This window comes from Heterodontus francisci, chromosome 22 (genome assembly GCF_036365525.1).
Source record: "Heterodontus francisci isolate sHetFra1 chromosome 22, sHetFra1.hap1, whole genome shotgun sequence".
Lineage (NCBI taxonomy): Eukaryota > Metazoa > Chordata > Chondrichthyes > Heterodontiformes > Heterodontidae > Heterodontus > Heterodontus francisci.
The window spans coordinates 80,962,591-80,975,321 of NC_090392.1; the positions used below are offsets into that span (position 1 = coordinate 80,962,591).

The 12,731-nt window shown below is 53.0% G+C and overlaps 1 protein-coding gene across 3 annotated transcripts in view; it reads right to left on the bottom strand.

The window, feature by feature from the left end:
• Positions 1-12,731, bottom strand: part of mcamb (melanoma cell adhesion molecule b) — a 202,578-nt gene that overhangs the window by 45,712 nt on the left and 144,135 nt on the right. For all 3 annotated transcript variants that reach the window (XM_068054163.1, XM_068054165.1, XM_068054164.1), the window contains exons 2-4: positions 3,111-3,238; positions 1,962-2,175; positions 1,443-1,513 (exon numbers count right to left, since the gene is read on the bottom strand). In XM_068054163.1, coding sequence (XP_067910264.1) covers positions 1,443-1,513; positions 1,962-2,175; positions 3,111-3,238 — 413 coding nt within the window. The remainder of the gene's footprint in view (positions 1-1,442; positions 1,514-1,961; positions 2,176-3,110; positions 3,239-12,731) is intronic.

The window sequence follows — 12,731 nt, forward strand, 5'->3', positions numbered from 1 at the left end:
AATCATGGAGCTGGAAACAGGTAAGCTTGTTGGGTAGGGCAGAGAACACACCTGCACCTCCTGACCCATAAACAATGCTGTAAATACTCTTACCTTATGATGGGCTGAATGGCCTACTCCTGCTCCTATGTTCCTAATACCTTCTTGCCTCCTTTTACCTGCCGACCCAGCCAAAATGGGTTAAAAATAAAAAGCCTGTACAAATGGAGGCATATCGCCTCCTTAAAAGCTTTAACTGCCCAACCCACCTCTGAGAGCAGCTTGGTTGCCCCCTCCCCACTCCGTTAAAACCGGAGTTTTAAAAATGTAACTTCTCACCCAATCCAAATGCACCCATTTTGGAGGGTTAAATTTAGCCCCAACATTTCTTCTACCCACCATCAGCATCAGCATCAAGCACTGGCAGATCAGGTATTGATCCAGAGTAATACTCCGACTACACGGCCAGTAACAGGTATTTTAACAATCAGGCCTCAGTAATATGCTACTTACTGACTTTTTAACTGAAACAGCTGCACAATCGTTAGAACTGGGCAGCAGCAGGCCACTGCCAGGGATGCATGGAAAAGGTAAAGGCTCCAGAGGGGAATACTAAGTGGGAGAAGCCCGGAGCAGGTGCAGCTGTAAGTTTCTTTGCGTGGTCCAGAGATGTGGCCACTTGTCAAGGCCTTTCAGCAGCAGCTTAACAGGAGATGTATTTTCCATCAAGAACAGAAAGAAGCAGCTCTACGGAGCAGTGTTTAACATGCATACAAAACCTATAACAGCAACTACTTAAGATTTCAAATTGGTTAAGGTGGAAAAACTGCAAGTGACTGCCAGGAAAATGTCTCCAAAAGTTTCACCCAGCTTTACCTGACCGAAGCTGGGAGTCCCTCTAACTATCATTGGAAACTGCAGTGTCCCAAATGTATCACTCCTTCATTGGTGGGTGGGAGCAGGAATTGTTGCTAGTCAGGCAGAAATTCCAACAAGATTCAAGCCGTGGTGAATTAGCAGGATTTGCAGCCACTCCATTTTCTACACTACTGCCTATCCTTTGAGTGCAAATGGTGCAACAGCAAGATAAAAATCAAGGACTTCTGATGAAGGGTCTACACACAAAACATTAAACCATCTTTTCTCTTCACAGATGAATGGGCCCTCTACCTATTTCCAACATTTTCCTTTATTTATAATAAATTGCTTATAACAGATATTCTGAAACCCTTCCTGGATTTAGGAGCATTGGAACAGAAGTAGGTCATTTAGCCCCTTGAGTTTGTTCTGCCATTCAATGAGATCATAGTTGATCTGCGACCAAACTCCATACCAGTTAACAATAGGACTTAGATTCTCTGGAGAGAGACATCTGTGAGGCTCTGCAATTTCTTTATAACAATAAAACATTCTCCAAGGTTAAAAGTGAGACAACAAGGTGTCACCCATTTAGCTCCTCTTACATCTGATGGGTTTATCTTCATTACTGATACTCTTGCTTCAGTTGGAATTATCTCGGGCACTTCTGGTGCTCCTGCCAAAAAAGGAGAGATTGGTAAACACAGAGAAGCAAGGTCTCGTTAAAGGCTGCAGAAAATCTATCCATGTCCTGGGATATCTGTCCCTGCAATGCAATATGCAGTTGTGAAGTCAATCTGTGTCAAGTGACTGGTCAAAACAGGACACACTGCAATCACAAAAAGAACCAGAGGCAACATGAGGGAAAAGCAATGTAGGCAGTGAATTGCTGGGATCTGGAATGCGCTGCCTGAAAGGATGGTAGAAGCAGATTCAATAATAAATTTCAAAGGGAATTGAATCAATATTTGAAGGAAAAAGGTTGCAGGGATAGATAGAGCAGGGGGTTTGGGACTAATTGAACAGCTCTTTCAATGAGCTAGCTTGGACATGATGGGTTGAATGGCCTCCTGTGTTGTATCATTCTATGATCCTAACAGATTATTCCACAAAAGATGCCTTACCGTAAACCTTCAGTTCTGTTGTGGCTTCACCACTGCCTGCTGGACCAGCACCAACTTGGCACAAAAATGTCCGCTCATCTCCAAGCTTGACATGGTCAATGGTCAGAGTGTAGTTCTTATTCACCCTGATCCGACCAGTGTAGTCAGTGCCATTGTCAACAGTGCTACTTTCTCCATCCTGGAAATAGATTCGTTGCCGAGTATTCTTCTCCATCTGAACACAGACACAAGTTGGAATTTTAAAGAGTTTTAATAAAATTTAAGTTCCGTAGTTACAATTCTCACCCCCCCCCCCGCCCCACCCCCCATAGCTGTGTCTCCTTGTGCCACACGCTATACCCCAGCTGAAATGCTAAACAGGCGGCCCACTTCAATGCATCAGGCAGTGCCAGTCTGACAGAGGCATCCAGGAAATGCTGAAGAGCGGACGATGTGCACTCTCTCCATGCCTTCCACAATTGCTGTAGGCCACATTTTCTTCCACTCCAGTACTGCAGATACCGGGTACAAATCAATGTGCTCACCATCCATGGAGCTCAGTGCTCTAACATGCTATTTTGGCACCACAGTTTAAGGTCAGGATTTGTTACAGATCAACACTCTCAGGGAGAAATGTGAGACAATTCTATTGGAGGCTTTGTCTTGAATCCGTCACTGATCAGAAGCCATGGATGGAGACCAGATGCTGACCAGCTGGCAATTTGCTGGCAATTTGGCAAAACGTTGTATGCTCACAGCTTTTAAGACAAAGACACGCTCGTTAATTGATTTAACATTTAATCAATTCCAATTTATCTCCTAATTAATTTAGAATTAAAATCTATATGCATGTTCCCACGAACTACACTTTCAATGTGGTAAATAAACAGTTTTAATAAATACTTTCTCAGAGTCTGAAAAACATACCTTCAAAACATTATTTTTGCTGATACTCTTTGTCAACTGAGTGGTAGAATTTTAATTGCAATGCTTTTTCTCGTCTTAGTACTCCAGGGTGCTTACTGGAACAGGACCACACCACTATGGGATCAGCCAGTCACTCAGTGGAAGGGCCACACTATCAAGCAGTCTCTCAGTTAGTCAGTCATACAGTAACAGGATGCTCGATTGTGGGATCAGTCAGTTAAGCAGCAACATGGTTATACTTACAACAAACCACTGGACATATTTCATAGTGCTTGGAGTGGATATCTCGGGAACACATGGTATGTTGATGGGTTTTCCAATCTCTGCTTCCACCACAGGTGGTGTAGAAACTTGAACTGTGCCAATTATGCCTGTGAGAAAAAAGCAAACAATGATATTAGCTTCAAATATTTTCTCTGCAGTTCTTAATATATTTTCTGCTTGCAATATAAAATTTGACAGGTCTAAGAGTATATCAGTGATTGTTACAGTGAGGAGTATGGGGTATATCAGAGTGTTAGAGTGAGGGGTGTGGGGTATATCAGAGTGTTAGAGTGAGGGGTGTGGGATATATCAGAGTGTTACAGTGAGGGGTGCGGGGTATATCACAGTGTTACAGTGAGGGGTGTGGGATATATCAGAGTGTTACAGTGAGGGGTGTGGGATATATCACAGTGTTACAGTGAGGGGTGTGGGGTATATCAGAGGGTTACAGTGAGGGGTGTGGGATATATCAGAGTGTTACAGTGAGGGGTGCGGGGTATATCACAGTGTTACAGTGAGGGGTGTGGGATATATCAGAGTGTTACAGTGAGGGGTGTGGGATATATCAGAGTGTTAGAGTGAGGGGTGTGGGGTATATCACAATGATACAGTGAGGGATGTATGGTATATCAGAGTGTTACAGTGAGGGGTGTGGGGTATAACACAGTGTTACAGTGAGGGGTGTGGAGTATATAACAGAGTTACAGTGAGGGGTGTGGGGTATATAACAGTGTTACAGTGAGGGGTGTGGGGTATATCAGAGTGTTACAGTGAGGGGTGCGGGGTATATCACAGTGTTACAGTGAGGGGTGTGGGATATATCAGAGTGTTACAGTGAGGGGTGTGGGATATATCACAGTGTTACAGTGAGGTGTGTGGGGTATATCAGAGGGTTACAGTGAGGGGTGTGGGATATATCAGAGTGTTACAGTGAGGGGTGCGGGGTATATCACAGTGTTACAGTGAGGGGTGTGGGATATATCAGAGTGTTACAGTGAGTTGTGTGGGATATATCAGAGTGTTAGAGTGAGGGGTGTGGGGTATATCACAATGATACAGTGAGGGATGTATGGTATATCAGAGTGTTACAGTGAGGGGTGTGGGGTATATCACAGTGTTACAGTGAGGGGTGTGGAGTATATAACAGAGTTACAGTGAGGGGTGTGGGGTATATAACAGTGTTACAGTGAGGGGTGTGGGGTATATCAGAGTGTTACAGTGACGGGTGTGGGGCATATAACAGTGTTACAGTGAGGGGTGTGGGGTATATCAGAGTGTTACAGTGAGGGGTGTGGGGTATATCAGAGTGTTACAGTGAGGGGTGTGGGGTATATAACAGTGTTACAGTGTACTTAGTGTTACAGTGAGTGGTGTGGGGTGTTTCAGTGAATGTTACAATGAGAAGTGTAGGGTATATCAGGACTGTAATGGAAGACAAACCCCTATTTTTGTAATAAATTACTGGGACAGAGAAAGAAAACTGATTTGCAGAGAATTGTGAGTTCGTTGGACAGAACCAGTTCACCTGGAAAGAGAACAATCAGAAGAATGAGACTACTGGTTTGGGAGAGAAACAATCATTCTTTATGACAAATTATAGCACACTTGTCCACTGCCAGTTATACTGGATATTACAAGGAAACAATTTATTTCTTAAATAGCAGCAACAAAAACCCTCCTCCACACTCACACCCTCGCCCTCACTGTAAACCCTCCTCCACACTCACACCCTCTCCCTCACTGTAAACCCACCTCCACACTCACACCCTCGCCCTCACTGTAAACCCTCCTCCACACTCACACCCTCTCCCTCACTGTAAACCCACCTCCACACTCACACCCTCGCCCTCACTGTGAACCCTCCTCCACACTCACACCCTCGCCCTCACTGCAAACCCTCCTCCACACTCACACCCTCGCCCTCACTGTAAACCCTCCTCCACACTCACACCCTCTCCCTCACTGTAAACCCTCCTCCACACTCACACCCTCTCCCTCACTGTAAACCCACCTCCACACTCACACCCTCGCCCTCACTGTGAACCCTCCTCCACACTCACACCCTCGCCCTCACTGCAAACCCTCCCCCACACTCACATCCTCTCCCTCACTGCAAACCCTCCCCCACACTCACACCCTCTCCCTCACTGTAAACCCACCTCCACACTCACACTCTCGCCCTCACTGTAAACCCTCCCCCACATTCTCACCCTCGCCCTCACTGTAAACCCTCCCCCACACTCACACCCTCGCCCTCACTGTAAACCCTCCCCCACACTAACACCCTCCCCCACACTCACACCCTCCCCCACACTCACACCCTCGCCCTCACTGTAAACCCTCCCCCACACTCACACCCTCCCCCACACTCACACCCTAGCCCTCATGGTAAACCCTCCCCCACGCTCACACCCTCGCCCTCACTGTAAACCCTCCTCCACACTCACACCCTCTCCCTCACTGTAAACCCTCCTCCACACTCACACCCTCTCCCTCACTGTAAACCCACCTCCACACTCACACCCTCGCCCTCACTGTGAACCCTCCTCCACACTCACACCCTCGCCCTCACTGCAAACCCTCCCCCACACTCACATCCTCACTGTAAACCCCCCTCCACACTCACACTCTCGCCCTCACTGTAAACCCTCCCCCACACTAACACCCTCCCCCACACTCACACCCTCCCCCACACTCACACCCTCGCCCTCACTGTAAACCCTCCCCCACACTCACACCCTCGCCCTCACTGTAAACCCTCCCCCACACTCACACCCTCGCCCTCACTGCAAACCCTCCCCCACACTCACATCCTCACTGTAAACCCCCCTCCACACTCACACTCTCGCCCTCACTGTAAACCCTCCCCCACACTAACACCCTCCCCCACACTCACACCCTCCCCCACACTCACACCCTCGCCCTCACTGTAAACCCTCCCCCACACTCACACCCTCGCCCTCACTGTAAACCCTCCCCCACACTCACACCCTCCCCCACACTCACACCCTCGCCCTCATGGTAAACCCTCCCCCACGCTCACACCCTCGCCCTCACTGTAAATCCTCCTCCACACTCACACCCTCGACCTCACTGTAAACCCTCCCCCACACTCTCACCCTCGCCCTCACTGTAAACCCTCCCCCACACTCACACCCTCGCCCTCACTGTAAACCCTCCCCCACACTCACACCCTCGCCCTCACTGTAAACCCTCCCCCACACTAACACCCTCCCCCACACTCACACCCTCGCCCTCATGGTAAACCCTCCCCCGCACTCACACCCTTGCCCTCACTGTAAACCCTCCTCCACACTCACACACTCGCCCTCACTGTAAACCCTCCCCCACACTCACTCCCTCGCACTCACTGTAAACCCTCCCCCACACTCACACCCCGCCCTCACTGTAAACCCTCCCCCACACACACCCTCGCCCTCATGGTAAACCCTCCCCCACACTCACACCCTCGCCCTCACTGTAAACCCTCCTCCACACTCACACCCTTGCCCTCACTGTAAACCCTCCTCCACACTCACACCCTCGCCCTCACTGTAAACCCTCCCCCACACTCACACCCTCGCCCTCACTGTAAACCCTCCCCCAGACTCACACCCCGGCCTCACTGTAAACCCTCCCCCACACACACCCTCGCCCTCATGGTAAACCTTCCTCCACACTCACACCCTCGCCCTCACTGTAAACCCTCCCCCACATTCACACCCTCGCCCTCACTGTAAATCCCCCTCCACACTCACACCCTCGCCCTCACTGTAAACCCTCCCTCACACTCACACCCTCGCCCTCACTGTAAACCCTCCCCCACACTCACACCCTCGCCCTCACTGTAAACCCTCCCCCACACTCACACCCCACCCTCACCCTCACTGTAAATCCTCCTCCACACTCACACCCTCACCCTCACTGTAAATCCTCCTCCACACTCACACCCTCGCCCTCACTGTAAACCCTCCCCCACACTCACACCCTCGCCCTCACTGTAAACCCTCCCCCACACTCACACCCTCGCCCTCACTGTAAACCCTCCTCCACTATCTCACCCTCGCCCTCACTGGAAACCCTCCCCCACACTCACACCCACGCCCTCACTGTAAACCCTCCCCCACACTCACACCCTCGTCCTCACTGTAAACCCTCCTCCACACTCACACCCTCACCCTCACTGTAAACCTCCCCCACACACACCCTCACTGTAAATCCTCCTCCACACTCACACCCTCACCCTCACTGTAAATCCTCCACACTCACACCCTCGCCCTCACTGTAAACCCGTCCCCCACACTCACACCCCGCCCTCACTGTAAAGCCTCCCCCACACTCACACCCTCGCCCTCACTGTGAATCCTCCTCCACACTCACACCCCGCCCTCACTGTAAAGCCTCCCCCACACTCACACCCTCGCCCTCACTGTAAACCCTCCCCCACACTAACACCCTCCCCCACACTCACACCCTCGCCCTCATGGTAAACCCTCCCCCGCACTCACACCCTTGCCCTCACTGTAAACCCTCCTCCACACTCACACACTCGCCCTCACTGTAAACCCTCCCCCACACTCACTCCCTCGCACTCACTGTAAACCCTCCCCCACACTCACACCCCGCCCTCACTGTAAACCCTCCCCCACACACACCCTCGCCCTCATGGTAAACCCTCCCCCACACTCACACCCTCGCCCTCACTGTAAACCCTCCTCCACACTCACACCCTTGCCCTCACTGTAAACCCTCCTCCACACTCACACCCTCGCCCTCACTGTAAACCCTCCCCCACACTCACACCCTCGCCCTCACTGTAAACCCTCCCCCAGACTCACACCCCGGCCTCACTGTAAACCCTCCCCCACACACACCCTCGCCCTCATGGTAAACCTTCCTCCACACTCACACCCTCGCCCTCACTGTAAACCCTCCCCCACATTCACACCCTCGCCCTCACTGTAAATCCCCCTCCACACTCACACCCTCGCCCTCACTGTAAACCCTCCCTCACACTCACACCCTCGCCCTCACTGTAAACCCTCCCCCACACTCACACCCTCGCCCTCACTGTAAACCCTCCCCCACACTCACACCCCACCCTCACCCTCACTGTAAATCCTCCTCCACACTCACACCCTCACCCTCACTGTAAATCCTCCTCCACACTCACACCCTCGCCCTCACTGTAAACCCTCCCCCACACTCACACCCTCGCCCTCACTGTAAACCCTCCCCCACACTCACACCCTCGCCCTCACTGTAAACCCTCCTCCACTATCTCACCCTCGCCCTCACTGGAAACCCTCCCCCACACTCACACCCACGCCCTCACTGTAAACCCTCCCCCACACTCACACCCTCGTCCTCACTGTAAACCCTCCTCCACACTCACACCCTCACCCTCACTGTAAACCTCCCCCACACACACCCTCACTGTAAATCCTCCTCCACACTCACACCCTCACCCTCACTGTAAATCCTCCTCCACACTCACACCCTCGCCCTCACTGTAAACCCGTCCCCCACACTCACACCCCGCCCTCACTGTAAAGCCTCCCCCACACTCACACCCTCGCCCTCACTGTGAATCCTCCTCCACACTCACACCCCGCCCTCACTGTAAAGCCTCCCCCACACTCACACCCTCGCCCTCACTGTGAATCCTCCTCCACACTCACACCCTCACCCTCACTGTAAACCCTACCCCACTCTCACACCCTCACTGTAAATCCTCCTCCACACTCACACCCTCACTGTAAATCCTCCTCCACACTCACACCCTCGTCCTCACTGTGAATCCTCCTCCACACTCACACCCTCACCCTCACTGTAAACCCTCCCCCACACTCACACCCTCACTGTAAATCCTCCTCCACACTCACACCCTCACCCTCACTGTAAATCCTCCTCCACACTCACACCCTCGCCCTCACTGTAAACCCTCCCCCACTCTCACACCCTCACTGTAAACCCTCCCCCACACTCACACCCTCACTATAAACCCTCCTCCACTATCTCACCCGCCCTCACTGGAAAACCTCCCCCACACTCACACCCTCGCCCTCACTGTAAACCCTCCCCCACACTCACACCCTCACTGTAAATCCTCCTCCACACTCACACCCTCACCCTCACTGTAAACCCTCCCCCACACTCACACCCTCGCCCTCACTGTAAACGCTCCCCCACACTCACACCCCACCCTCACCCTCACTGTAAACCCTCCCCCAGACTCACACCCCGGCCTCACTGTAAACCCTCCCCCACACACACCCTCGCCCTCATGGTAAACCTTCCTCCACACTCACACCCTCGCCCTCACTGTAAACCCTCCCCCACATTCACACCCTCGCCCTCACTGTAAATCCCCCTCCACACTCACACCCTCGCCCTCACTGTAAACCCTCCCTCACACTCACACCCTCGCCCTCACTGTAAACCCTCCCCCACACTCACACCCTCGCCCTCACTGTAAACCCTCCCCCACACTCACACCCCACCCTCACCCTCACTGTAAATCCTCCTCCACACTCACACCCTCGTCCTCACTGTAAATCCTCCTCCACACTCACACCCTCGCCCTCACTGTAAACCCGTCCCCCACACTCACACCCCGCCCTCACTGTAAAGCCTCCCCCACACTCACACCCTCGCCCTCACTGTGAATCCTCCTCCACACTCACACCCCGCCCTCACTGTAAAGCCTCCCCCACACTCACACCCTCGCCCTCACTGTGAATCCTCCTCCACACTCACACCCTCACCCTTACTGTAAACCCTACCCCACTCTCACACCCTCACTGTAAATCCTCCTCCACACTCACACCCTCACTGTAAATCCTCCTCCACACTCACACCCTCGTCCTCACTGTGAATCCTCCTCCACACTCACACCCTCACCCTCACTGTAAACCCTCCCCCACACTCACACCCTCACTGTAAATCCTCCTCCACACTCACACCCTCACCCTCACTGTAAATCCTCCTCCACACTCACACCCTCGCCCTCACTGTAAACCCTCCCCCACTCTCACACCCTCACTGTAAACCCTCCCCCACACTCACACCCTCACTGTAAACCCTCCTCCACTATCTCACCCGCCCTCACTGGAAACCCTCCCCCACACTCACACCCTCGCCCTCACTGTAAACCCTCCCCCACACTCACACCCTCACTGTAAATCCTCCTCCACACTCACACCCTCACCCTCACTGTAAACCCTCCCCCACACTCACACCCTCGCCCTCACTGTAAACGCTCCCCCACACTCACACCCCACCCTCACCCTCACTGTAAACCCTCCTCCACACTCACACCCTCGCCCTCACTGTAAACCCTCCCCCACACTCACACCCTCGCCCTCACTGTAAACCCACTCCCACACTCACACCCCACCCTCACCCTCACTATAAACCCTCCTCCAGACTGACACTCCACCCTCACCCTCACTGTAAATCCTCCTCCACTCACACCCTCGCCCTCACTGTAAACCCTCCCCCACACTCACACCCCACCCTCACCCTCACTGTAAACCCTCCCCCACACTCACACCCTCACCCTCACTGTAAATCCTCCTCCACACTCACACCCTCGCCCTCACTGTGAATCCTCCTCCACACTCACACCCTCACCCTCACTGTAAACCCTCCCCCACACTCACACCCTCACTGTAAATCCTCCTCCACACTCACACCCTCACCCTCACGGTAAATCCTCCTCCACACTCACACCCTCGCCCTCACTGTAAACCCGTCCCCCACACTCACACCCCGCCCTCACTGTAAAGCCTCCCCAACACTCACACCCTCGCCCTCACTGTGAATCCTCCTCCACACTCACACCCTCACCCTCACTGTAAACCCTACCCCACTCTCACACCCTCACTGTAAATCCTCCTCCACACTCACACCCTCACCCTCACTGTAAATCCTCCTCCACACTCACACCCTCGCCCTCACTGTAAACCCTCCACCACACTCACACCCCACCCTCACCCTCACTGTAAATCCTCCACCACACTCACACCCCACCCTCACCCTCACTGTATATCTACCTCCACACTCACACCCTCACCCTCACTGTAAATCCTCCTCCACACTCACACCCTCACCCTCACTGTAAATCCTCCTCCACACACACACCCTCACCCTCACTGTAAATCCTCCTCCACACTCACACCCTCACCCTCACTGTAAATCCTCCTCCACACTCACACCCCATCCTTAGTATAAACCCTCCTCCACACTCACACCCCATCCTCAGTATAAACCCTCCTCCACACTCACACCCCATCCTCAGGATAAACCCTCCTCCACACTCACACCCCATCCTCAGTATAAACCCTCCTCCACACTCACACCCCATCCTCAGTATAAACCCTCCTCCACACTCACACCCCATCCTCAGTATAAAACCTCCTCCACACTCACACCCCATCCTCATTATAAACCCTCCTCCACACTCACACCCTATCCTCAGTATAAACCACCTCCACACTCACACCCCATCCTCAGTATAAACCCTCCTCCACACTCACACCCCATCCTCAGTATAAACCCTCCTCCACACTCACACCCTATCCTCAGTATAAACCACCTCCACACTCACACCCCATCCTCAGTATAAACCCTCCTCCACACTCACATCCCATCCTCAGTATGAACCCTCCTCCACACTCACACCCCATCCTCAGTATAAACCCTCCTCCACACTCACACCCCATCCTCAGTATAAACCCTCCTCCACACTCACACCCCATCCTCAGTATAAACCCTCCTCCACACTCACACCCCATCCTCAGTATAAACCCTCCTCCACACTCACACCCTATCCTCAGTATAAACCACCTCCACACTCACACCCTATCCTCAGTATAAACCACCTCCACACTCACACCCCATCCTCAGTATAAACCCTCCTCCACACTCACACCCCATCCTCAGTATAAACCCTCCTCCACACTCACACCCCATCCTCAGTATAAATCCTCCTCCACACTCACACCCTCGCCCTCACTGTAAACCCTCCCCCACTCTCACACCCTCACCCTCACTGTAAACCCTCCCCCACACTCACACCCTCACTGTAAACCCTCCTCCACATTCTCACCCTCGCCCTCACTGGAAACCCTCCTCCACTATCTCACCCTCGCCCTCACTGGAAACCCTCCCCCACACTCACACCCTCGCCCTCACTGTAAACCCTCCCCCACACTCACACCCTCACTGTAAATCCTCCTCCACACTCACACCCTCACCCTCACTGTAAACCCTCCCCCACACTCACACCCTCGCCCTCACTGTAAACGCTCCCCCACACTCACACCCCACCCTCACCCTCACTGTAAACCCTCCTCCACACTCACACCCTCGCCCTCACTGTAAACCCTCCCCCACACTCACACCCTCGCCCTCACTGTAAACCCTCTCCCACACTCACACCCCACCCTCACCCTCACTATAAACCCTCCTCCAGACTGACACTCCACCCTCACCCTCACTGTAAATCCTCCTCCACTCACACCCTCGCCCTCACTGTAAACCCTCCCCCACACTCACATCCCACCCTCACCCTCACTGTAAACCCTCCCCCACACT